Source organism: Jaculus jaculus, chromosome 1, assembly GCF_020740685.1.
Source record: "Jaculus jaculus isolate mJacJac1 chromosome 1, mJacJac1.mat.Y.cur, whole genome shotgun sequence".
Classification (NCBI taxonomy): domain Eukaryota; kingdom Metazoa; phylum Chordata; class Mammalia; order Rodentia; family Dipodidae; genus Jaculus; species Jaculus jaculus.
Genome location: NC_059102.1, coordinates 158,927,984 through 158,955,435, shown reverse-complemented (window position 1 = coordinate 158,955,435; position 27,452 = coordinate 158,927,984). Strand labels below are relative to the sequence as shown.

The window sequence follows — 27,452 nt, the reverse complement described above, 5'->3', positions numbered from 1 at the left end:
GGAGGATCACAATGAGTTTGAGGCCATCTTTTGGCTACACAGTGAGTTCCAGGTCAGCCTTGGCTCATGAAACCAGGCATCATAAAAAGAAAAAAGAAAAAAAAAAAAAAACTAACCAGACAAAAAATACCCAGTTCAGTACTTTTGCTTAGGAGCTTGTCTGTTAGCTGTAGCTCCTGCTTTCAAGGACAAACAGAGGAACATATCACATCGTTAGTTGAGTCTTCTGTGATCCGTGTGTGTGTGTCTGTGTTTTATTTATATGTGTGTGTATATGGGTGTGGCAGGGCCTCTTGCCACTGCAAACAAACATCAGCCACTTGTGCCACTTTTTGCATCTGCCTTATGTGTGTGGCTTGGGAATTGAAACGTGGCTAGCAGGCTATGCAAGCAAATGCCTTTAACCACTGAACCATCTTCCCAGCCCTTTGTTTATATATATTTTAAATATTTTATTTATTTATCTGAGAGGGGGGTTAGATAGAAAGAAAGAATGGGCATTCCAGGGCCTCCAGCCACTGCAAACAAACTCCCGATGCCTGTGCCCCCTTGTGTATCTGGCTTACGTGGATCCTGGGACCTGAATCAGGGTTCTTTGGCTTCTCAGGCAGATGTCTTAACCCCTAAACCATTTTCCTGGTCCTGTTTGTTTGTTTTTTGATGTAGGTGTCTCCCTCTATCCCAGGCTGACCTGGAATTCACTATGTTGTCTCAGGCTGGCTTCAACCTCATGGTGATCCTTTTACCTCTGCCTCCTGAGAGCTGAGATTAAAGGTGTGTGCCACCACACACCTGACTCCCTTGTTAATATGTATATATTTAACGTATATATATTATTGACAACTTCTATGCTTACAGACAACAAACCGTGGTATTTCCCTCCCTCCCCTCCCCCGCTTTCCCCTTCATAACTCTGCTCTCCGTCATATCCCCTCCCTCTCTCCATCAGTCTTTTAATTTGATGTCATCTTTTCTCCTATTAGGACCTTGTTTATATATATAATATACATACATATATATATATATATTTTTTTTTTTTTTTGAGGTGCACGACTTTAATCTCAGCCTGGGTTACAGTCAGACCCTGCCTTGAAAAAGAAAAAAAAAAGGGGGGTTGGAGGCTTTTTTGGACACTAATGTGGGATGGTGTGATGACAGCAGTCCTGATTTACTACTTGGAAAAGGCACAAGATCATCTTCATCATCATGAAGTAGAGGAGGTCCTGGAGCAGTTCTTGGTCCCCTTGGCTGTGGTCTTGGAGGGCTTCCATTAAACTGATCTTCCTTCTCACCATCGGCATGTTTGGGGTTTCTTTTCAGAGTTGACTGTGCCTGGGGAGGTGGGGGAGGGGGAGGTGGGGGGGGAGAGTTTCTGCCATGACTCAGCACTCCGTCCACCGATCCGTATGTTGCCAGAGTCACACAGCTGTAGCAGCCTCTAGCACCAGACCATCAGTGTTAACCTGCTATCTTCACATGGCTCCACTGTCCTCTCAGAGATGCACTGCTGTGCCTTGTTAATATTTTTCATCCTGGCCATTTTACGGTCACATGAGAGGAATAAAACAGGAATATGTTCTGAGAAACATTTTCTGATTGCCAATTGGAACACTTTCTCCATAAGGCAACAGGTTGTCAGTTTATTTTTTGACAATTTTTATACATGTGTATAATATATTTTGATCCTATTCACCCTGTTACCCTCTCTTATTCCCCTCCTGCTGATCCTCTTTTCCTAGTCTTGCTTCTACTTTCATGTCTCTCTCTCTCTCTCTGTCTCTCTCTCTCTCTCTCTCTCTCTCTCTCTCTCTCTGTGTGTGTGTGTGTGTGTGTGTATCCCTGAGTTTAATAGAGTTGCTTTCATGAACATGGATGGAGGGTTACTTATTGGTGTATGGAGAACATCTCTTCCTCCACCACCAGCCATTCACCTCTACTAGCTCCTCAGGGAGGGGCAGGGCCTTGCAAGCCCTCCCTCATCCATGAAGCAGTGTTGGTAGGCCCAGTCTCAACTTTTTAAAAACATTTTTCTTTTAGCCAGGTGTGGTGGCGCATGCCTTTAATCCCAGCACTCATGAGGCAGAGGTAGGAGGTTCGCCATGAGTTTGAGGCCGGCCTGAGAATACATAGTGAATTCCAGGTCAGCCTGAGCCAGAGTGAGACCCTACCTCAAAAAACAAAAAAAAAAAAAATTTTTTTTTCTTTTTTCTTTATTTGTTTGAGAGAAAGAGGCAGAGAAAGAAAGAAAGAAAGATAGATAGATAGGGAGAGAGACAGAGAATGGGTGTACCAGGGCCTGTAGCCACTGGAAACAAAATCCAGACACATGTGCTATATTGTACATCTGGCTTATATGGGTGGGTACTGGGGAATCGAAACTGAGTCCTTAGGCTTTGAAGGCCTTATCTGCTAAGCCATCACTCCAGCCCATCAATCTTTTATTTTTAATTTTTTTGTGACTTTTGTTTATTTATTTACAAGCACAGAGAGAAGGAGAAAGAGAGAGAGCGAGGGAATAGACCTACCAGGGCCTCTTGCTACTGCAAATGTGTGTGCCACTTTGTATACCTGGCTTTATGTGGGTATTGGGCAATCGAACCTGGCCTATAGACTTTTCAAGCAAATACCTTTAACCACTAAGCCATCTCCCCAGCCCATGGCAGGCTCAGTATTATACAAGTCTTATGGACTGTCAATATTTAGACTTTGGGGGCTACACAGCCCCCTTTGTCACTTTCCCCTGCAGTAGCAGCCATAGGCAGTGTGTGTCCAATGGCATGAAATCTGGGGGCTGGAGAGATGGCTTAGTGGTTAAGGCACTTGCCTGTGAATCCTAAGAATGCGTATTTGAATCTCCAGGTCCCATGTGGCCAGACACACAGTGACACAAGCACGCCATATCACATATGTTCTGCAAGGGGGCACATGCATCTGGAGTTTGTTCACAGTGGCTAAAAGGCTCTGGTACACCCGTTCTCTCTCTCTCTGTCACTCAAAAATAAAATAAGGGCTGGAGAGGTGGCTTAGCAGTTAAGGTGCTTACCTACAAAGCCTAAGAACTCATGTTCGAATCTCCAGGTCCCACGTAGCCAGATGCAGAGTGACGCAAGTGTGCAATGTCGCACATGCGCACAAGGGGTGCACACGTCTGGAGTTTGTTTGCAGCAGCTAAAGGCATACTCAATCTCTCTTTCTCTCAAAAATAAACAATAAAAATATTTTAAGACTAAAATAAAATAAAAGCTTTTTTAAAAATCTGGTATTACCCCTGTGGTAGCAGCCATAGGCAGTGTGTGCCCAGTGGCCTGGAAGCTGGTAGCAGGCTGGTGCACTGCAGCTTGCTGGGTCCTGGTCTTGGGCAGGTCTTGTTTTGACAGTTGAGCAGACTGATTCCGTGCTGCGGGGCTCACCCTGGCTAGTAAGGCTTACTCCACCCGGCACTGGTTGCTCCCGTGTTGCACACCCAAGAGGAGAAATCCAGTGCCACCACAGTGCCAGGATCTGATGCCAGCACTTCCTTCTGTAGCCCCGCTGACCTTCTACAACACCGCCCTGGACGCCTCCCAGAAAGAAGCAGTTTCCTTTGCGCTGGCACAGAAAGAACTTGCCATCATCCACGGACCTCCTGGCACTGGTAAAACCACCACTGTGGTAGAAATAATCCTCCAGGCTGTGAAACAAGGCTTAAAGGTGGGCAGTGGCAGATCGGCCTTGTCCATACCTGTCTGGTCTGTCAAATCCAGTGGTGCCCCGGGGGGCGGACAGTACAGCTCTGGCAGGGCTGGCCAGGGTTGTCCCTGGGCGTGTGTGGGCTGAGTGTTGGGCTGGAGGACTTTCGTGAAGTCTGACAGCCTCACCGACACAGCAGCAGCTGTCTGGATGGTTCGGAAAGACTCCAGGAGCCCTGGAGATTACAGAGCCTTCATTGTGGGCAGGCGGCGGCCAGGCTCGCTTGCTCTTCAGCTGCTGTGCTCCACGGTGAGCCTGCAGGGGACCTGTGTCTGAGTGACTGACACGAAGCACAAGTGCTGTGCACGGAGTGCGTCTTCCTGAGATGCACAGTGCTCTCCACGTAGTGTCATCACTTGTCCTCTTGTCAGCATGGGTCACCGAGGGTCTAGACCCGTGGAGAGCTTCTTAAAGCGGTCTTTCTGGTCTGGAACGACACTGGCAGTGGTGAGAGCGGCAGTAGTGATGGGGCCGCCTTTATAGGCTGTCCGCCAGGTGCTCTGTTTGCAGAATGAGGCTGCGAACGCCCACATTTACACTCAAGGGCAGGTCTGTGTTCCCATGTTGGCCACATCACGGGTGGAGCCTGTCAGACATGGAGGTAGGGTGGGGGGGGGGACTGTCTTCTGCCTGTGGCTGCCTGCTTCCAACAGTCACAGACACGAGATTGAGCCAGTCAGAGACATGACTGTCATCTGCTTTTGTCAGCAGATAAAATGATGTGGTTTGCCAGGCATGGTGGCGCACACCCTTGATCCCAACACTCAGGAGGCAGAGGTAGGGCGATCACCATGAGTTTGAGGCCAGCCTGTGACTACATAGTGAATTCCAGGTCAGCCTGGTCTAGAGTGAGACCCTACCTCAAAAAAAAAAAAAAAAAAAAGTGCAAAATAATGTGGTTGGTGTTGTGAGGATGTCCTAGCCCCAGGTTATTTCAGGGCACCAGGCACCTGTAATTTTTTTTCTTTTTAAAATTTTTTATTTCTTTCTTTATTTATTTGAGAGTGACAGAGAGAGAGAATGGGCACACCAGGGCCTCCAGCCACTGCAAACGAATCCAGATGCATGTACCCCCTTGTGCATCTGGCTAACGTGGGTCCTGGGGAATCGAGCCTCGAACTTGGGTCCTTAGGTTTCACAGGCAAGCGCTTAACTACTAAGCCATTTCTCCAGCCTTTTTTTTTTTTTTTTTTCTTTTTAAAGGAAGGGTTTATTTAGTTTTGACCAGAGCTGGGGGTAGAAAATTCCTTAGCTCCTCTGCCTCCCTTACAGCAGAGCTACAATTTACAGAAAAGGTGAAACCGAGCCAGGACGTAAAATGTATGGACTTAGCTGTTACTAGAGCTGTTACTAGAGCTGTGATCTAACCTTTCTCTGGAGATTGTCTTTCCCTGTATGTCTGCCTCCCCTCAACTTTCCTCACTGCCACGATGAGGTTCCCCCAAGCCCAGATCCTCATGCTGTCAAAGTTGCATGAAGGTCCTCACAGGGCCACCAGTTCCCGCGTCCCTGCCAGAGCCCTGTTTCTCTCAGCCTCCCAGAAGTGAGTCCTCATGGGCTGAGGATCCTCAAGGGACTTGGTCAACCTCCTAAAAGTGAACTCTCATGGGCCAAAGGCCCTCATGATGGAAGAATTTTTCAACCTCCCTGAAATGAGCGCCTCCAAGGCTTGAGTGTTCCTGGTAGTCCATGTATTATCACGCAAATATTCCTACATTACAGTGGGTACCAGATGCCCAAGAATCCCGGTCCCCTGATTTTTTTTTCCTCATATCACTTTCCTAGTAGTTATTAATGAATTAAAACTTTTCCTGTCAGACAAACAACAAAAACAGAACAACCCAAAATGGCTCAAAAGAACCCACAGAGCCGCGTGTGGTGGCGCACGCCTTGAATCCCAGCAGTGGGGAGGCAGAGAGGTAGGAGGATTGCCATGAGTTCAAGGTCACCTTGGGTCTACATAGTGAATTCCAGGTCAGCCTGAGCTGGAGTGAAGCCCTACCTCAAAAAACAAAAACCAAAACAAAAAATTCCACAAGTGACAGCAATCCAAATATCCATTTTTTTCTAACACTGTCCGTTGGTTCAAATTCCAAGTGACTCGGAGGAGAGCTCCCCAGTGGCAGGATAAAATTTTATTCATCTGGCATATGGCAGAAGCTCAAACTCTTAACTACCAGCAGGCAAACACCCCTGGTTTCTCTTAACCCTTTTCACAAAATGGACCCAAAGGCATCAATGACAAATAACCCCTTAAACAAGTAGCTTCAAGAAGAACCCCAAAAAACTCCAGACTGGCTAAAAGCGCTAACATGAATGAGGTGCAACCAGGGAGGCTTCCCAAATGAGTCATAAAGCAGCACTCTTCAGCTGAGACCAGGCAGAGGAGTCTCAAAACACTAAACCTTTTCTTTTTACCCATGAGGCCACCTCCATGGGTGGGAAGAAGCCCCCAGCCCCAGGGCAGGCTAGCCCGAGCCCAGGGTGCTCTCTCTGAACCACCACCCACTGCTGGGGCCGGGGATCTTGAGACCTGCTGAAGGCTGCCAGAGCTGTAACTAGCGTCTCAGCCTGCTGCTTGCCACTTTTCAAACAAACAAACAAAAACAATAGAGACAGGAATTTGGAAATGGAGTTATCTACAATTTGGGACAGCAGTGGGGGAGTAAAATTACCCCACTGGGATCTTCTTAAATCTTCTGTCATTAACTTATGTCATTGCTGGGACACAAACAGCCTGACAAGCAGTTTCAGAGAGCACAGGTTTATTCTGGCTTCCAGATTGTAGGTGGGTACTGCCAGTCACGGTGGGGAAGGCACGGCGGCAGGAACGTGATGGCGCGGCCACGCTGTTGTGCAGTCAGGAGACAGAGGAGATGAAAGCTGATGCTCAGCCTTTTTAAGCATCCTATATTAAAATATTTTATTTATTTATTTGGGGGGGGTGAGAGAGAGAGAAAGGGGCAGATAGAATGAAAGAGAAAGAGCATGCCAGGGCCTCCAGCCGCTGCAAACAAACTCCAGATGCATGTACCACCTTGTGCATTTGGCTTATGTACGTCCTGGGGAATTGAACCTGGGTCTTTCGGCTTTGCAGGCCAGTTCCTTAATCGCTAAGCCATTCCTCCAGCCCTCAGCCTTTTTATTCTGATAGGGACCCCAGCCCATGGCGTTATGCCACCAATAGTCAGGGTGGGTCTTCCCACCTCAACTCACCTAGTAATCTGGAAACTCCTTCAAAGACAAGCCCAGAGATTTGTGTTCCAGGTGATTCTAGATCCTGTCAAGTTGACCGTCTATTGCCAGGCTTTGGAGCATTAGTGACGAATAGGCTTTGGACTTCTGGGTCTGGTTTTTTTTTTTGTTTTTGTTTTTTTTTTTAGCAGGGTCCACTCTAGCCCAGGCTGACCTGGAATTCACTCTGTAGGCCCAGGCTGGCCTTGAGCCGTCTATCACTTTGAATACCAAACACCTTGTTGATGCCGCCTGTTTACTCTGTAAGCTTGCCAGTGAGCCCACTGTGCCCTGCTCTTACCTGTGAGGCTGTTTGGCTTAGTGAATTATTTTTTTTTTTTCCAAGGTAGGCTCTCACTCCAATCCAGGCTGACCTGGAATTCCCTATGTAGTCTCAGGGTGGCCTCAAACTCACTGTGATCCTCCTACCTCTGCCTCCCGGGTGCTGGGATTAAAGGCATGCTCCACCACGCCCGGCTTAGCTTAGTGTATTGATGAGTGTAATAATCAGAAAAGAAGTTGCTGGAAGCCTCACCGCAGCATGCGCCTCCAGGTTCTGTGCTGTGCTCCCTCCAACGTCGCCGTGGATAATCTGGTGGAGCGCCTGGCTCAGAGCAAGCAGCGGATCCTGCGGCTTGGGCACCCTGCCCGCCTTCTGGAGTCCGTTCAGCAGCACTCCCTCGACGCAGTGTTGGCACGTGGCGACAGTGCCCAGATCGTTGCAGACATCAGGAGGGACATCGACCAGGTCTTCGTATGTATCACGGTGCCAATGTGAACTTGTGTGATCTGTGGTGTTCAGGGAGTGAATGCCATCCATCCAGGTCCCTCTTGCTTTTCTTCTGTTTCCACTGGTTTTTGGGGGGGGGGTGCAGAGAACGGTTCACGTATGTGAGCGCATGTGCACAGGTGCCACAGTGCGCATGTGGAGGTCAGAGGACAAGTTCAGGTGTGGGTGGGTCCTCGCCTTCTGCCTCCTTTGAGGCAGTGTCTCGCATTGTTCACCGCTGTATTTACCTGGCCCCTGGGCCTCCTGCAGATCCTCCTGTCTGTCTCTGCCTCCCTTCTCATGGGCACGGCTGGAATAACAAATGCCTCCCTCAGCAGCCACCTTTTTCTGTGTGTGTGGGTGCTGCTGAGCTTTCAAACTCAGGAACTCATGCTTGCACGCCAAGTGCTGTATCCACTGAGCCATGTCCCCTCTCTCCATTGCTTGAAAGTTGTTTTTTTTTTAAGTAGGGTCCACTCCAGCCCAGGCTGACCTGGAATTCACTCTGTAGCCCCAGGCTGGCCTTGAACTCACAGTGATCCTCCTACCTCAGCTTCCACAGCTCCCCAAGTACTGGAACTAAATGCATGAACCACCATGCCTGGCTGATTTTCAATTACTGATTTAGTAATTTGAAAATTCTGACTTGGATGGAGAAATGTACTCAGAACTTAATAGAAATCCAGCCGTTTCAGGAGTTTGAGAGTAGGTGAAGGGTTATCTTAAGGCATTTCCTGAGCTGGAGAACTGCTCAGTAGATGAGTACTTGCTGTACAAACATGAGTTCAATCCCCAACTCAGGTGAGAAGCCAGGCATGGACACACATGCCTGTGACCCGAGTTCTAAAAGGGTGGAGACAGGAGGATCGCTGGGACCTCTTGATCAACCAGTCTAGCTGAAAATGGTGAGCTCTAAGTTCTGTTTCTTAGGGAACAAGGCCAAAGAGCCTTAGAGGAGGGCACCTGACATTCTCTGGCCTCTGTGCATGTACCTGCAGGCCACATGCACATACACACCACACATACTAACACACACCAGAAGAAGAGAAAGAGATGATGAGACAAACATTTCTTCTTCTTCTCCTCCTCTTCCTCCTCCTCCTCCTCCTCCTCCTCCTCCTTCTTCTTTTTTTTTTTTTGAGGTAGGGTCTCACTCTGGCCCAGGATGACCCTGGAATTCACTATGTAGTCTCAGGGTGGCCTCCTACCTCTGCCTCCTGAGTGCTGGGATTAAAGGCATGGTGTGATAGCACTGGGGGTGGGGGTGCGGGCAGAGGTAGGAGGATCTCTAAGTTCGGGGCCACCCTGAGACTACATAGTGAATTCCAGGTCAGCCTGGGGCTACAGACTCTGCCTCAAAAAACCAAAAAAAAGGGCTGGAGAGATGGCATAGCGGTTAAGCGCTTGCCTGTGAAGCCTATGGACCCCGGTTCGAGGCTTGGTTCCCCAGGTCCCACATTAGCCAGATGCACAAGGGGGCGCATGCGTCTGGAGTTCATTTGCAGAGGCTGGAAGCCCTGGCGCGCCCATTCTCTCTCTCACTCTCTATCTGCCTCTTTCTCTGTCACTCTCAAATAATCAAATAAATAAATAAAAATCTTTTAAAAAAAAAAAACAAAAAAAAATTAGACAGCAGGGGTGGGGGCAGAGGAGTCAGGGGGCTAGAGAGATGGCTTAGTAGTTAAGGCACTTGCCAGCAAAGCCAAAAGACTCACGTTCAATTCTCCAGGACCCATATAAAGCCAGATAGATACACAAGGTGCCACATGCATCGGGGGTTCATTTGCAGTGGCTAGAGGTCTTGATGCACCCAGTCTCTCTGTCTGCTTCTCTCTCCTTCTTTCAAATAAATAAATAAAATATTTAAAAATATTTTTATTTATTTATTAAGAGAGAGAGAGGAGCCGGGCATGGTGGCGCATGCCTTTAATCCCAGCACTCACACCCAGGCAGAGGCAGGAGGACTGCCATGAGTTCAAGGCCACCCTGAGGCTACATAGTGATTTCCAGGTCAGCCTGAGCTAGAGTGAGACCCTACCTTGAAAAAGCAAAGAGAGAGAAAGAGAGAATGGGCATGCCAGGGTCTGTTGCTGCTACAGTGAACTCTAGATGCATGTGCCGCATTGTGATCCGACTTCATGAGGGTACTGGGGAATTGAACCTGGACTAGTAGGCTTTGCAAATAAGTGCCTCACACTGCTGAGCCACCTCTCCAGTCCTGAAGCAAGCATTTCCTAAGTGTCCCTCTGGTATTTGTAATATGCTCTAGCTAACAGTGGTAAGAAAAGCACTGCACATAATAAACCTCCCAAAGCCTTAGGGTGGTGATAGGGACGCCAGGAGCCTGCAGAATAGGCAGGTGGTGGGTCTAAGGTGAGGCCCCATGCTTCCCAGAGCTGGGCCCCCTCGTGAACATGCCTGCCCAGTTTCCTAATTTCCCGGCCTGGCCAGAGGGTGCTCACGAGCTCTCTCCCTGCGTCACAGCAGCACCCCTCTGTGTCCTCGACGTTAGGGACCAACAGGGGCAAGGAGGATGCCAGTGCCGAGTCTACCTGTCCTCCAGTAGAGCAGAGGCTGCCCTGGCGCAGCTCTGGGTGCCAGCCTGTGGGCAGATGGTGTCCATGGAGGCAGGAACAAGCATACACGGTTGTACTCAAAGGCAGGCAGTGTAGCTATGTGCAGCCGTCTTGTTGGACAGTTGTTTTTCTTGCTGTTGATGGCTGTGCTCTTCAGAGTCCGCTGCTCTGTGAGACTCAACAAGACACTCCCTCACCCCTGCCCAAACCCCACCCTGCCACACAAAATCACAAGTAAGGAAAAAGCCATCTGTCTTCAGTTCGAGTTAAGGAGGGCGTCTTATGGTGTGGAACATGCATGCTACTGTCTGTAACAGTGGGGATGGAATCTGCCTCTGTTTGTGAGGGTCCAGCAGTTCAAGTCCTAGGCTGGGCTCTTTTATTCCCAGGGTACCAGCTGGCTCTACAGGGTCTTGCCGGTCAGTTCTTGCCTCATCTGAGGCCATACTTCCAGCACAGTTCCTGCCAAGGCTTAAACACTGCCTTTGTGGCCACCCTTTCCTGGGGGCAGTGCCAACCCATTGAGGTGCGATGGGACATGGGGCCCTCAGGAGATGTGGGCATGTCCTTCAGGGAGCAGTTCTGACTGTAGACCCATCGGAGCAAGAGCTCATGGAAGTAAACCAGCTGGTTGTGATTGGCAGAGAAGGGCAGAGTGTTACTGGAATAATCTATTTTCTTCTCTTGACAGGCAAAAAACAAAAAGACGCAGGATAAGAGAGAGAAAGGCAATTTTCGAAATGAAATTAAGCTGCTGAGGAAAGAGCTGAAGGAGCGGGAGGAAGCGGCTATAATCGAAAGCCTCACGTCGGCGAACGTGGTCCTTGCGACAAACACAGGTAAGAGTGTGACCCTGCCTGCCAGCGTGGCCTTGGACGAGGGGTCCCCTTCTTTAGTTTCCACAGAGTTTGTGTGGAACAGTCTTACTTCTTTCTTTTTTTTTTCTCAATTTTTATTAACATTTTCCATGATTATAGAAAGTATCCCATGGTAATACCCTCCCTGCCCCCCACTTTCCCCTTTGAAACTCCACTCTCCATCATATCCCCTCCCCATCTCAATCAGTCTCTCTTTTATTTTGATGTCATAGTCTTTTCCGCCTCATATGATGGTCTTGTGTAGGTAGTGTCAGGCACTGTGAGGTCGTCATGCATATCCAGGCCATTTTATGTCTGCAGGGAGCACGATGTAAGGAGTCCTACCCTTCCTTTGGCTCTTACATTCTTTCCGCCACCTCTTCCACATTAGACCCTGAGCCTTGGAAGGTGTACTCCAGTCACTTCTTTCCAGCACTATGATACCTTCTGAGTCATCCCAAGGTTACTGCCATCTGAAAAGAGAAGGTTCTCTACCCAAAGTGAGAGTAGCATTAATATAAGGGTATAAATATTAAGAGAAGTGCTTACTGGGTAGTTTGATAAGCATAGTATATACACTTATCCAGACATCAGCAGATGTTATACTCCTAGGGCTCATGACTACCCCTGTTTTAAGTTTTCAGTATCAGGGATGTATTCTCCCCGCCCCCCCATGGAGTGGGCCTCCCGTCCAATTAGAGGGCAGTTGGTTTCCACCATGACAGACATGCTACTATTGCACCCGTTGGCTCATTTGGCCTGGCTGGCTAATTATAAGGCTTGCAGTGTCCACTGTTGAGTATCTTCACTGGTGGTATCTCTTTCTCCCATTGGAACTGCATGCAGAATGGCTTCTTCCAGCTTTCTGTCAGCTGGTCTACATGGAGGAGGTTATCAGCTCAGTTCCAGCAGGATTTTTCAGTGGCCTTGCAGCCCAAGTATGTGGAGTCCTCAGCAATAGGGTCTTACCATCTATTCCTGGTGGGAAACCAAGGGCCTCGGCAATGGCCTATAATTTTTTTTGGTGGTGGTGGGGGACATCAGGGACCTCCCTGGCCAACAGCTCACTGGAGGTATCCCATCCCTGGCACTGAAAATTTTCTAACAACGATCTATGGCTCCTGAGTGTTCCATTGTCTGAAACCAGAGGATTCCATATGATTTATTTGCATCCTTTTAGATTTTGATTAGCCCTCCCTCCACCTTTCCTTTACTCAATCTCTTCCCCTGACCTCACTTTGCAGCCCTGGTTTCTTTTTTTTTTTTTTCTTCATGAAATCTTGGTTTTAATTTTTTTTGTGGGGGGGGGTTCAGAAGTTTCTTGTAATGGGAGAGAGGTGGTTGAGAACAAGGCGCTTTCAGTGCCTTAGAGCTCCAGTGCCAGAATTTAGCTTCCTTTTCTTTATTTTCTCTCTTTCTTTCTTTTTTTGAGGTAGGGTCTCACTGTAGTTTGGGTTGATCTAGAACTCACTCTGTAGTCCCAGGCTAGCCTCAAACCAGCAATCTTCTTACCTCTGTTTCCCAAGTGTTGGAATTAAAGGTGTGTACCACTACGTCTGGCTAAACTTTTTCTCTTCTTTTCCTTTCCCTTTTCCTTTCTCCCCCCCCCCCCCACCGCTCTTTTAATCTAGGAAAAGCTTTATTTTTAAGTTAAAACAAATTTGTTAACAGACACCCAAATGCCAGAGAAGACATTCACTGGGCTTTATAAAAGAGAGAACTGCAGGTTAACTTAAAAAATGAAACATTTGAACAACCAACCACTGCTTGTGGAGACATGGGTACATGGGCTCTTAAATTTTTTTGTTTGTTTTTATTTATTTATTTGAGAGTGACAGAGAGAGAAAGAGGCAGAGAGAGAGAGAGAATGGGCGCGCCAGGGCCTCTAGCCACTGCAAACGAACTCGATGCATGTGCCTCCTTGTACACCTGGCTTACGTGGGTGCTGGGGAAGCAAGCTTTGAACCAGGGTCCTTAGGCTTCACAGGCAAGCGCTTAACTAGTAAGCCATCTCTCCAGCCCCTACATGGGCTTTTAAGAAATGGTTCTGGGCTGGCAGGATGGCTTAGCGGTTAAGGCATTTGCCTGCAAAGCCAAATGACCCAGGTTCGATTCCACAGGACCCACATTAGCCAGATGCACAAGGGGCACAGCATCTGGAGTTTGTTTGCAGTGGCTCGAGGCCCTCAGGTGCTCATTCTCTCCCTCTCTCCCTCTTTCTCTGTTAATCAATCAATAAACAAAAATTTAAAAAAAAGAAAAGAAAAGAAATGGTTCTGAGCCCTGTGTGGTGGCACAAGCCTTTAATCCCAGCACTTGGGAGGCAGAGGTAGGAGGATTGCCAGGAGTTCAAGGCCACCCTGAGACTACACAGTGAATTACAGGTCAGCCTGTGCTAGAGCGAGACCCTACCTCTAAGACGAGGAAAGAAAGAGAAAGAGAAAGGAAAGGAGAAGAGAAGAGAAATGGAGATGCATGGCCAATGGGAAGAAATGGCAGGTAGTCAGACTTTAAGACCCATTCCCCTCTACTGTGCTCTGATGTGCTTTCCAGAAGAAATTGGCAGGTTGTTTTTTTGTTTGTTTGTTTGTTTGTTTTACAAAGAATTCAGTTATCAAAGAACACTTCCAAAAGTCTAAAATAGATTTAAGGTCATGGCTAAAGTTATCCAGGTCTGGGAAGGGTAGATTTGTGTTTTCAAAAGCCAAATTTCACACAAATGGCAGGCACTAAATCTGTGCTTGCGGTACAGTAGGAAATGCTGATCTCCGTAGAGGCTGCTCTTTTCATGATGCGTAGGAACTCTTGCTCAGTGACCTTGTCTGATCCACTGCGACCAGCTTCATCGGTTTCCTGCAGCTCCTCATTCGTCAGGTTCTTGCCCAACTCCTTGGCCACATGTTACAGATTTTTTTGAATGATATCTTCCTAGTTTCATCATTATCCAAGAGCTTGAAAACTTTCAAGATTTCTTCTTTGGTATTTTCCGAGTTAACACTGTCAAAAAAGCACTAAAGTTCGTTTTTCCTGTTCCTTCCTTATCAATTTTGCTTATCATTTTCTTGATATTTTCTTTCTTGGGTTCAAAGCCCAGGGCCCTCGTTGCCACCTTTAGTTCCTTAGCATGGTCCCAGTTCCGTCAGTGTCAGAGATCGAAAGCTTCCCGGGTTTCCTGTTTCTGCTCCTCAGTGAGTTCAGGGCTTAGGGCGCATCCTCTGCCTCTGGGTACTTGATGCCATGTTTGCCTTCTTGAAACTGAACGCCATTGCCAGCAGACTTGGCTCAAGCTTCTTTTTCTTGAATAAATGTTCCTGGGATTGATAATGACCAGTCAGTTTCCCGAGTCCTGAAACCAGTGGATTCTGACTGTCTTGGAGGTATTGGCACTTTGTGGAGGAAGTCCCCAGAAGCCATCAATCCCTCATCTGCGCTAACGTCGCTGGCTTTAAGGACGTCACCTGCACTCCAGGGAACTGAGTGCTTTCTTGTTGCTGTGACCAAATTCCTGACAAGGAACAATGTAAGGGGGTTATTATTGCTCACAGTGAGTCCATTCTGGCAGGGAGTCTTGGTGGCTGGAGCATGAGGGTGACTGGTCACATTGCATCTGCAGTCATGGACGGGAAGTGGCGCTGGACTGCAAAACCTCATGCCCCTAGTAACCCACTCCTTCCACCCACCGACGGCCCCACAACCTCTCCAAACAGCGCCAGCAGTTGGGCCAGGTGTTCAAGCACATGAGCCTGTGGGAACATTCTACGTCCAAACCACAACATCCTCCTGCCACGAGGTCCCCTGGTGGCCCTTATGGGCCTCTTGGCCCCTCTGGTTGGTTAGTGTAGCAGACAGCTTCAGGTTCGCTGAGCTGAACTTCCAGACCAGGCGCAGTTCTGGAGGAAGGGATATTTATTGAAGCTTACAGATCCAGGGGAAGTTCCATAATGGCCAAAGGAGCTGGCTTGCCTTCACAGGACCAAGCAGAGAGAGAGAAGCCCAAGCCTAAAAGGCACACAGCACACTTCAGGAACTCCAGCTAGGCACACTTTGCAAATCTTTAGATTGAAATCTCAAACCCACCACCACACCTTAAGATCCACCCAGTGACACTGCCTCCAGCCTGGTGGCTGCAGATGTAAACTACAAACTAATAAAAAACTGAATATATTGGGGACCATCTACTCAAACCACCACAGTTGGGGAACCTGGAAGTTCCTAGAAGGGCTTCTCTAAAGGTGGGCTGTCTTTACACTGTGAAGTCTTGTCTGTGATCTAAGGCCATTCTTAATTGTCTGAAGCCCAGGTGGAATGCTGGGTCCTCTAGGGAACTTCTCTAGTTTTCTCTGCAGTCAGTTCTGGGACACATGTCTTTGTCATAAAATCATGTGTTTATTGATAGCACCACTCACTCTGGTTGGAAAGGTAGGGTTTTTTGTTCATTTATTTATTTATTGGTTTTTTGAGGTAGGGTCTCACTCTAGCCCAGGCTGACCTGGAATTCTCTATGGAGTCTCAGGGTGGCCTTGAACTCACGGGGATCCTCCTGCCTCTGCCTCCTGAGTGCTGGGATTAAAGGCGTGTGCCACCACGCCCGGCTTTTTTTTTGTTGTTTATTTTTATTCATTTATTTGAGAGCAACAGACAGACAAAGAGAGAAAGAGACAGAGAGAGAGAATATGGGCACACCAGGACCTCCAGCCACTGCAAATGAACTCCATATGCATGTGCTACCTTGTGTATCTGGCTTCTGTAGGTCTTGAGGAATTGAGCCTTGAACCAGGGTCCTTAGGCTTCACAGGCAAGTGCTTAACCGCTAAGCCATCTCTCCAGCCTGGGCCTAGCATTTATTAAAATCAAACTTGTGCCAGTTCTTATCCTGATGAGGAAGCCAGCTCACAGTAGGGGGATTGCCACACCACGTGCAAGGCTGGCTCCAGGCTGCTCCTGGCTAGATACCCACTCCACAGTGGAACAATTGTGCTGTGGTTTTGAATGGGGTTACCAAATGCACCGAGACATTCCTAGTGACCACCCAGTAATGAGTTGTTCTGTATATCCTAGGGGTGGCGGAAGCTTGGAGGAAAAATATTTAATTCTAAATTTAGAAGCTGGGTATGGTGGCTCTCGCCTATAATCCCAGCACTCAGGAGGCAAAGCTGAAAGATTGCTGTAAATCATTTTTTTATTTAAAAAATATTTTTAAAATTTATTTATTTGCAAGCCAGAAAAGAGAAAGAGAGAGAGAGAATAGGTGCCTCTTACCCTGCAAATGAACTTCAGGTGCATGTACAATTTTGTGTATCTGGGCTTTTACTTGGGTACTTGGGAATTGAACCTGGCCAGCAGGCTTTGCAAACAAGCACCTTTAATTGCTGGGCCATCTCTCTAGCCCTAACTGGCCAACCTAGCAAGTTCTAGGCAACCCTGAGATAAGAGTAAGACCTGCTCTCAAAAAAAAAAAAAAAAAAAAAAAAAAGGACGTGGGGTGGGTGGCTGGGGAGATAGCTTAGTAGGTAAAGTGCTTGACACACTATCGTGAGGACCTGAGTTTGACCCCCAGCACCCACATAAAAGCTAGGCACACTGCCAGGCGTGGTGGCACACGCCTTTAATTCCAGCACTTGGGAGGCAGAAGTAGAAGGATCACTGTGAGTTTGAGGCCAGCCTAAGACTACATAGTGAATTCCAGGTCAGCCTGGGCTAGAGTGAGACCCTACCTTGGTGTGTGTGTGGGGGGGGAGGGGTGGAGCTAGGCACAGCAGTGTGCACCTATACTTCTAGCACAGAGGTGGAGGCAGCAGGATCCCTCGGGCTTGCTAGCTTGTTGTCTAGCCAGATTGGTAGGCTGTAAGCTCAATGAAAGACCTTGTCCCAAGATATAAAGTGGAGGGCTGGGTCTGGAGATGACTCAGTGGTTAAAGGTACTTGCTTGCAAGGCGTACCAGCTGGGTTCAGTTCCCCAGTACCCATGTAGAGCCAAATACACAGGTGGCACATGTGCCTGCAGTTAGTTTGCAGTGGCAGGAGGACCTGATATATCCTCACTCTCACCCTGTGCTCACAAATAAATAAAATATTTTTTTTTAAAAAAAAGAATAAGGTGGAGAGTAATTGAGAAAGACATAGGCACCCGCATCCCCTCACTCAGGAACACGACATGCAGACACAGCATATACGTGCAAAAACCTAAATTTGTTAAAACGGTGCCGGTGAGATATTAGAATAATGCAGCTTGGGTTTGGGACGGCTCCAGATGAGTGGTTAATGTTGGTGGCTACAGGTTGGAGAGCCTGTGCTGAGGTCACTACCCTAATAAGACACAGAAGGAGGGCTGGAGAGATGGCTTAGCGGTTAAGCACTTGCCTGTGAAGCCTATGGACCCCGGTTCGAGGCTCCGTTCCCCAGGTCCACGTTAGCCAGATGCACAAGGGGGCGCACGCGTCTGGAGTTCGTTTGCAGAGGCTGGAAGCCCTGGCGCGCCCATTCTCTCTCTCCCTCTATCTGTCTTTCTCTGTGTGTCTGTTGCTCTCAAATAAATAAATAAAAAATGAACAAAAAATATTAAAAAAAAAAAAAAAGACTCAGAAGGACTGATCCTCAGTTGTTAGTCCTTCACAAGTTTTTAAGCAATCTGCCTAGTGCTGGGATCAAAGGCATGAGCCACCATGCTTGCCTTTTTTAAGCTTTTTATGAGAGGGAGAGAATTGGTGCACCAGGGCCTCTAGGCATTGTAATTGAACTCCAGATGTGTGTTCCACCTTGTGCGCATGTGTCACCTTGTGTGTCTGCTTATGTGGGTTCTGGGGAGTCGAACCTGTGTCCTTAGGCTTCGTAGGCAAGCACCTTAACCATTAAGCCATTGCTCCAGCCCACCCCCCTTTTTTGAGACAGGCTTGCCTTGAACTCATATACACCACTATGCCTGACTTTCTTAACATAGTTTCAATACAAGATGAGATCACGAAGCAGCAGGCTTATCAGGAGTCTGAAATGACTCAGCTGGCATGACTGTTAGGTCACACTTTCCCTTTCTTTTAAAAAATATTTTATTTGCCGGGTGTGGTGGTGCACGCCTTTAATCCCAGCACTCGGGAGGCAGAGGTAGGAGGATCACCATGAGGTCAAGACCACCCTGAGAATACATAATGAATTCCAGGTTAGCCTGGACTAGAGTGAAACCCTACTTCGAAAAACAAAAACAAAACAAAACAAAAAAATTATTGACCCGTACTGAGAGAGAGAAAAGAAAGAGAAAGAGGGAGAGAATGGGTATACCAGGGCATCTAGTCACTGCAAAAGAACTCCAGATACATGTGCCATTTTGTGCATCTGACTTTACATGTGTACTGGGGAATCAAATCTGATTCTTTTGGCTTTGCAGGTAAGTGCCTTAATTGCTGAGCTATCTCTCCATCCCCCACCCCCCCTTTTTTTTTTTCTAGGTAGGGTCTCCTTCTAGCCCAGGCTGACCTGGAATACGCTATGTAGTCTCAGGGTGGCCTCGAACTCATAGAAATCCTCTTACCTTTGCCTCCAAGTGCTGGGATTAAAGGCATGCGCCACCATGCTTGGCCTTTTTAAAAAATCATTTTACTTATTTACTTGTAAGCAGAGAGAGAGAGAGACAGGCAGAGAAATAGAGACAGAGATAGAATGGGTACACCAGGGCCCCTGACCGCTGCAAATGATCTCCAGATGCATGCACCACTTTGTGCATCTGGTTTTATGTGGGTGCTGGGAAATCAAATTCAGGTCCTTAGGTTTTGCAGGCAAGCACCTTAACCACTGAGCCATCTCTCCAGCCCCCTGCTTTCTCTTCTGACCAGGCGCATCCCCTGACGGCCCCCTGAAGCTGCTGCCCGAGAGCCACTTCGATGTGGTGGTCGTGGATGAGTGCGCCCAGGCCCTGGAAGCCAGCTGCTGGATCCCTCTGCTGAAGGCCAGGAAGTGCATCCTGGCTGGAGACCACAAACAGCTGCCGCCTACCACCGTCTCCCACAAGTAAGACACACTTCTGTGGAGTCTCCGTTGGTCTTCCCTGTCCCTTCCTCCTGCCATTCTCAGGACTAGCCTCTGACTCCAGGTTCATCATGAAGCCGAGCCAAGCCTCTGTTGGACATTTCTCCACTACCTCTCCTCCTGTGTTGCTCATCTTTTTTTTTTTAAAAAAAGACAAAAATTTAATGAAAATTGGTCACTGTGTATAATCCATGATGCTAAATAGTTTCATAGGACTGTCACAGAAATATTTAACAGAATAGGTACTGAACAAAAAGTTACATATTATCACCATCTGATTCATCTTCTTCTCTCAATGATTTCTTAGCATGTTTCTCTGCTTCTTCCCTTAGATCTTTTGGATCTAAGGGAATTTCATGTCTTCCTTTAGTTAATTCACCAACTCACCTGAGCTCTGGTTCAAAAGCTTTATCTTTAATTTCATCGTGAACTATGTAAATGATTTTTGCCACTTCTTTGACTCCATCACGATGGGTCATTTCTTTCATCTGGAGTTTTTCTATTTCTGTCTTTGCAGCTTGCCTGGCTTTGCTAATAGCGCATCCCCAGTAACCATATGAAACACCTGATGGGTCAGTCATATAGAGCTGTGCTGGGATTGAAGGTGTGAACCACCACGCCCGGCTTATTTTGCTGTAGCTACCCGGACTTACATCTGGGTCCTCTATTCTGTTCCATTGATCTACATGTCTGCTTTTGTGCCAGTACCATGCTGTTTTTGTTATGATGGCTCTGTAGTATAGGTTAAAATCAGGTATGGTAATACCACCAGCCTTATTTTTGTTCATCAGTATTGTTTTAGATATTCAAGATTTTTTGTGCTTCCAAATGAAATTTTGGATTGTTTTTTCTGTGTCTGTAATGCCATTGGAATTTTAATGGGGATTGCATTAAATGTGTAGATTGCTTTTGGTTGATTGCCATTTTCACAATATTGATTCTTCTGCTCCAAGGACAAGGGATGTCTTTCCATTTCCTAGTGTCTTCTGCAATTTCTTGCTTGAGTGTTTTAAAGTTTTCATTTTAGAGTTCCTTCATTTCCTTGGTTAGGTTTATTCCAAGGTACTTTTTTTTTTTTTTTTTTTTTTTTTTGATGTAGTTGTGGTTGGAAGTGGTTCTCTGATTTCATACTCTGTGTGTTTGTTGTTAGCACATAGGAAGGCTACTGATTTTTGTGTGTTTATTTTATATCCTGCTACATGGATATACGTGTTTATCAGCTCTAACAGTTTGCTGGTAGAGTCTTTAGGGCCCTTTATGTATAGAATCATGTCATCTGCAAATAATGATAACTTGATCTCTTCCTTTCCAATTTGTATCCCTTTTTTGTGTGTCTCTTGCCTTATTGCTATAGCTAAGACTTCCAGTACTATATTAAATAAAAGTGGGGACAGTGGACACCCTTGTCTTGTTCCTGGTTTTAGTGGAAAAGCTTCCAGTTTTTCCACCTTTAGTAAGATGTTGGCAGTATGCTTATCATAAGTAGCCTTTATTATGTTGAGGTATGTTCCTTCTATTCCCAGTCTCTGTAGGACTTTTATCATGAAAGGATACTGGATTTTGTCAATGCTTTCTCTGCATCTAATGAGATGATTATGCGATTTTTGTCCTTCAGACCATTTATATAATATGTTACATTTATTAATTTTGCATATGTTGAACCATCCCTGCATCTCTGGGATAAAGCCTACTTGATTGGGGTGAATGCTCTTTCTGATATATTCTTGTATTCTGTTTGCCAATATTTTGTTGAGAATTTTTACATCTATGTTTATGAGGGAGATTTGTTTGTAATTTTCTTTTTTTGTCCTGTCTTTGCCTGGTTTTGGTATTAGGGTAATGCTGGCTTCATAGAGTGAGTTTGGTAGGATTCCTTCTTTTTCTATTTTATGGAAGAGCTTAAGAAGCAATGGTGTTAGTTCTTCCCTGAAGGTCTGGTAAAATTCAGCAGTGAATCCATCTGGGCCTGGACTTTTTTAGTTGGGAGATTTTTAAAAAAATATTTTTGCTGTTTATTTTTATTTATTTAAGAGTGACAGACAGAGAAAGAGGGAGAGAGAGAGAAAGAATGGGCACACCAGGTCTTCCAGCTACTGCAAACGAACTCCAGACGTGTGTGCCCCTTGTACATCTGGCTAACGTGGGTTCTGGGGAACCGAGCCTCGAACCGGGGTCCTTAGGCTTCACAGGCAAATGCTTAACTGCTAAGCCATTTCTCCAGCCCTAGTTGGGAGACTTTTAATAACTGCTTGGATTTCCATACTTGTTGTAGGTCTACTTAAGTGATTAATCTCATCTTGATTTAATTTAGGTAGGTCATATAAATCAAGGAAATCATCCTTTTTTTTTTTTTTTTTTTTTTGGGTTTTTTTTTGGTTTTTCGAGGTAGGGTCTCACTCTGGTCCAGGCTGACCTGGAATTAACTCTGTAGTCTCAGGGTGGCCTCGAACTCATGGCGATCCTCCTACCTCTGCCTCCCAAGTGCTGGGATTAAAGGCGTGCGCCACCGCGCCCGGCTGGAAATCATCCATTTCTTTCAGAGTTTCATACTTGGTGGAGTATATGTTTTTATAGTATGTCCCTATGATTTTTTGAATTTCTCTGTTATCTGTTGTTTGGAAGTTTGATTATAATGTGGTGAGGAGAGGTTCTTTCTGGGTTTTGTCTGGCTGGGGTTCTAAAGGCTTCCTGTATCTGTATTGGCACCTCTTTCCCAATTTGGGGGAAATTTTCCTCTATGATTTTGTTGAAGATGCCTACTATGCCTCTGGAGTGGATTTCTTCTCCTTCTACTATGCCCTGAATTCTTATATTGGATCTTTTCATAGTGTCCCGAATAATTTGAAATTCCCACTCATACTTTTCTATAAGTTTGTCTTTCTCTTTGTTGGACTGCATTAGGTCTGCCACCTGGTCTTCTAGCTTAGATATTCTGTCCTCTCCCTCATCCATTCTACTGGTGAGATTTTCTACAGAGTTTTTTATTTCATTAACTGTGTTCTTCATTGCTAGTAATTCTGACTGGTTTTTCTTTATTATTTCTATTTCCCTATTTATGTCTTGTATTGCCTTCTTTATTTCATTAAATTGGTGTCCTGCCTCTTCTTTGATTCCTTTGATTTCCTCTTTGATTTCTTCTTTGATTATTTTCATGTGTTCTTTGACCTCTTTGAACATATTTATAATTATTCTTTTGAACTCTTTCTCAGGTATTTCCTCTAACTCTTTCTCACTGGAGGACATTTCTGATGCATTAATACTTTTAGGTGGATTTATATCGTCTTGCTTTTTAGTGTTTCTTGTGTTATAATGTATATATTTTTGCATCTTGGATTAAGTTAATGCTTGGATTTTCTAGCTAGCTGTGTATTCTTAGCTGTATCAATTGATTTGATGTAATATATTTTCAGGGTAGGACCTTAAGGTATTAGGTGTGGCTCTTAAGACTCTCAGAGTATCTACAAAGATGTTCTTAGGGGTTGAGTTTCCCTGCTATAGGAGTATTCAAGCAGGCTGAGTGGAATAAAATACAGGTAGATTCTAAAATTTAACTAAACACTGTACACATTCAATCAAAAACAGCCCCGAGTATGTATGCAAGAGTAGTTATTATAATGGCCAGATCCTCTATCAACAAAGAGGTTTAGATTTCTGGTCTGTTGAGGGATCCAAGTCAGCTTGCGACCAAGTGAGACCCTTCCCTGGTGCAATCCCAGTTACCTTGGGTGATTTTGGTCTCAGTCAAGTTGCTGCCTGGGTCGTCGGGCTGCTGTTCTGATTTCTGGAGCTGGGCACTTGCTTTTCCTAAGGGGCAAACTGAGCCACTGCTGCTGCCTCTGCTGCTGCCGTAGCTGCCACCACCGGAGCCACCACCGCTGCTGAAGCTGCCGCTGCCGTGACCACCGCCGCTGCTCCCCCCGAAGCCGCTGCTGCGGGATCTGCCGCCGCTGCCGCTCCTGGGTCCGCTGCTGCTGGGGCCGCTGGTACCGGTGCTAGAGCCGCTGAAGTTGCTGCCGAACTCTGCTCCTGCTTGGGTCCCGCCGTCAGCCCAAGTTGGCGTGGCCGGTCCCGGGCCGCTGCTGTGTTCGCTGGAGCTGGGTTCAGGCGTTGGGGTAGGGGAGGGGAGGGAGCCTCGGCTGCTCTGGTTGTCTCGCTGCTCCACGTGTTCTTCTACCTCCCGGTCTGCTCCTCCGCTGCTCGCTGCCGCTCTCCCCTCACGTTTCCCGAGTTGCGGAGAGCTCGGTGTGAGGGAAAAATCCCGCACCTGGCTTTTCCTGCGGCTCGAGCCGAGAGTCTGGCGGTTTTCTTCTGCGCCGTGGTTGCAGCGATTGGCCGAGCTGCCGGAGCCGCCCTTCCCGCCTGTGCAGGCTCTGGATGCTCTATAACTCTTCTACTTCTCCGCTGCCACCACAATTTCCTATACACCTCACTTTTTAGTAAAAGTGTGTATTCTGCTGAGTTTTTTTGGTTTTTTCCCCCCTAGGCTGCTTTGGCGTGGTACCTACGCCGCCATCTTAACCGGAAGTCCTCTGTTATCTGTTGTGATGTTACCTTTTTCATCTCTAATTTTATTAATTTGTGTCTCTTCTCTCTTTCTTTTGGTCAGATTTGCTAAGGGTGTATTGATCTTGCTTATCCTTTCAAAGAACCAACTCTTTGTTGCATTTATTCTTTATATTTTTGTTTCTATTTCATTAATTTCTGCCCTATACTTTATTATTTCCTGTCTGCCGATTTTCAGTTTGTCTTGTTTTTCTTTTTCCAAGGCTTTAAGGTGAAACATTAGGTCATTTACTTGCAACCTTTCAAATTTCTTAATATAGGCACTTAAAGCTATAAATTTACCTCTTAGGACTGCCTTCGTTGTGTCCCAGAGGTTTTGGTATGTTGTGTTCTCATTGTCGTTTGACTCTACAATTTTTTTGATTTCCTTCTTCATTTCTTCATTGACCCATTCATCATTTAGTAGTATATTGTTTAGTTTCCATGATTTTGTGTATGCTTTATAGCTTTTCTTGCAATTGATTTGTAGTTTGATTCCATTGTGGTCAGATAGAATGCAAGGAAGTATTTCAGTTTTCCTGTATTTTTTAAGATTTGCTTTGTGTCCTAATAGATGGTCTATTTTAGAGAACATTCCATGTGCTGCTGAAAAGAATGTGTATTCTGCAGCATTTGGGTGAAATGTCCTGTATATATCTGTTAGGTTCATTTGTTCTATGACCTGATTTAATCCAGATGCCTGTCTCTTTATTTTTTCCTGGGATGACCTGTCAATTGATGAGAGTGGGGTGTTGAAGTCACCCACTACCACTGTGTTTGGTGTTATCTGTGACTTTAGTTCTAATAGTGTTTGATGTAGTTGGGAGCCCCCATGTTAGGACATATATGTTTAGGATTGTAATGTTTTCTTGTTGGGCTGTGCCTTTAATCAGTATAAAGTGACCTTCCTTATCTTTCCTAACTAATGTTGGACTGAAGTCTACCTTGTCACGAATTAGGATAGCAACCCCTGCTTGTTTTTTAGCCCCATTTGCTTGAAACAGTGTTTTCCAACCTTTCACCCTAAGATATTGTCCATCTTTTGTAGAAAGGTGAGTTTCTTGGAGGCAACAAATTGAAGGATCCTGCTGGTTAACCCAGTCTGCAAACCTATGTCTTTTGGTTGGGGCATTGAGGCCGTTAATATTAAGAGATTTTATTGAAGGTGTGTATTTATTTTTGTCATTCGTTTTTGTAATTCTTCCGGTTTTACCTTTGCTCTCTTGTATTAACTAGTATTTGAGTACGGTTTGTTTTTTCCAGGTTCCTTATATGTGTGCTTTTCTTTTTCTTCAGCATGGAGGATTCTTTCAAGAATTTTCTTTTTTTGTTGTTTGTTTGTTTGTTTTTTCAAGGTAGGGTCTCACTTTGGTCCAGGCTGACCTGGAATTAACTCTGTCATCTCAGGGTGGCCTTGAACTCATGGCGATCCTCCTTACCTCTGCCTCCCGAGTGCTGGGATTAAAGGCGTGCGCCACCACGCCCAGCTCAAGTATTTTCTGTAGATCTGATTTTGTCTTCAAATATTCCTTTGGCCTGCTTTCGTTGTGGAATGTTCTTATTTCTCTGTCTATTTGAGTGGATAGCTTTGCAGGATAAAGTAACCTTGGTTGACAGTTGTTATCTTTCAGAACTTGGAATACATCACTCCAAGGCCTTCTGGCTTTTAAAGTTTGTGTTGAATAATCTGCTGTGAATCTGATGGGCTTGCCTTTGTATGTGACTTGATTTTTCTCTCTAACTGCTTTCAATATTTTCTCTTCGATTTGTATGTTTGGTAGTTTAATTATAACATGGTGAGAAGAGGTTCTTTGTAGGTTTTGTCTGGTTGGTGTTCTAAAGGCTTCCTGTATCTTCATTGGCACCTCTTTCCCAATTTGGGGAAAGTTTTCTTCTATGATTTTGTTAAAACACCTACTATGCCTTTGGAGTGTAATTCTTCTCCTTTCTTCTATACCCTGAATTCTTACGTTTGGTCTTTTCATAGTGTCTCGAATATCTTGAAATTCCCATTCATACTTTCCTATTAGTTTGTTTTTCTCTTTCTTCTGCCACCTGGTCTTCTAGTGTAGATAATCTGTCCTCTCCTTCATTCTGCTGGTGAGATTTTCTACAGAGTTTATTATTTCATTGACTGTGTTCTTCTAGTAATTCTGACTGGTTTTTCTTTATTATTTCTATTTCCTTACTTATGTCTTGTATTGACCTCTTTATGTCATTAAATTGGTTTCCTGAGTCGTCTTTGATTCCTATTCCTTTGATTTTTTCTTTGACTCCTTTGAGCATATTTATAATCATTCTTTTGATATCTTAGGCATTTTCTCTAACTTATTCTCACTGGAGGTCATTTCTGTTTATTTTTATTTATTTATTTAGTTGAGAGTGACAGGCAGAGAGATAGAGAAAGAGAGAGAGAGAGAATGGGCATGCCAGGGCCTCCAGCCACTGCAAACGAACTCCAGATGTGTGCACTCCTTGTGCATCACGTGGGTTCTGGGGAATCAAGCCTCAAACTGGGGTCCTTAGGCTTCACAGGCAAGCGCTTAACAGCTAAGCCTTCTCTACAGCCCTGGAAGTCATTTCTGATGCATTAATAACTTTTTGGTGGATTTATATTGTCTTGATTTTTGGTGTTTCTTATGTTATAATGTACATATTTTTGCATCTTGGATTAAGTTAATGCTTAGATTTTCTAGTTAGCTTCAGTATTATTAGATGTGTCAATCAACCTGATGTTATATATCTTCAGGGTAGGAGCTTAAGGTGCTAGGTGTGGCTCTTAAGACTTTCAGAGTTTCTACAGAAGTGACCCTTGATGTTGGGTTTGCCTGCTATGAGAGTATTCAAGTAGGCTGAGTGGAACAAAATATAGACAGATTCTAAAATTTAACTAAACAATATACACAGTCAATGAAAACCAGCACAGAGTATTTGTGCAAGAGTAGGTATTATGACAACCAGATCCTCTAACAAAGTCACTGTCCCTTAGGGTGTGTGTTGCCCCACACTCTTAACTAGGAGGGTAAGATTTCTGGTCTGTTGGGGGTTCCAAGTCAGCTTGTGATCAAGTGAGACCCTTCCCTAATGTACAACAGAAGAGGAAACAAAGCCACTATAAATCAGGAAGCAACAAATAACAAGCCCAAAATACAGCTTATTTAAGAATGGAAAATCCAGCCATCCATCACATTTAACATATAATTTATCCTGATATGGAAGGTGCAATTAGCACTTCTGATTCAACCTAAATACCGGGCTTATTTGGCGGGTACTGACCTGGTTATAATCCCAGTTACCTTTTGGGATGACTTTGGTCTTAGTTATGCTGTGCTCCTGCTTGGGTCCCTGTTTGGTGCACTGTGGGTTAAAGTAGGCTGGCTGGGTCACTGAATCGCTGCTCTGGTTGCCGGTGTTGGGTGCTGTGAGCTCCCTTCCCCAGGTCTCTGGTGTTTGCTGGTGCTTGTGCTGGCCGTGGGGGAAGGGAGGCTGTGGATGGTGGCTCTAGTTCTCCCGCTGGTCCACGTGATCTTCTACCTTGTGATCTGCTCCTCCGTTGGTCGCTGTGGTTCTCCCTTCATGTTTCTTGAGTTTGCGAGGAGCTCCGGTATGAGTGGAAAATCCCCTCACCTGGCTTTTCCTGCGGCTCAAGCCGAGTCTTGCAGCTGTGGCCTTTAAATTTTATTTTATTAATTTTTGAAGAGACAAAGAGTATAGGTGCAACAGAGCCAA

At 45.8% G+C, this 27,452-nt stretch overlaps 1 protein-coding gene and 1 pseudogene across 1 annotated transcript in view; one reads left to right on the top strand and one right to left on the bottom strand.

Annotated features, from left to right (window-relative positions):
• Ighmbp2 (immunoglobulin mu DNA binding protein 2) overlaps positions 1 to 27,452 on the top strand; it is a 47,117-nt gene that overhangs the window by 7,499 nt on the left and 12,166 nt on the right. The window contains exons 5-8 of the mRNA XM_004656781.2: positions 3,527 to 3,690; positions 7,517 to 7,717; positions 11,000 to 11,147; positions 18,989 to 19,163. Of these exons, the coding sequence (XP_004656838.2) occupies positions 3,527 to 3,690; positions 7,517 to 7,717; positions 11,000 to 11,147; positions 18,989 to 19,163 (688 nt within the window). The remainder of the gene's footprint in view (positions 1 to 3,526; positions 3,691 to 7,516; positions 7,718 to 10,999; positions 11,148 to 18,988; positions 19,164 to 27,452) is intronic.
• Positions 13,863 to 14,431, bottom strand: LOC105943897 (annotated as a pseudogene).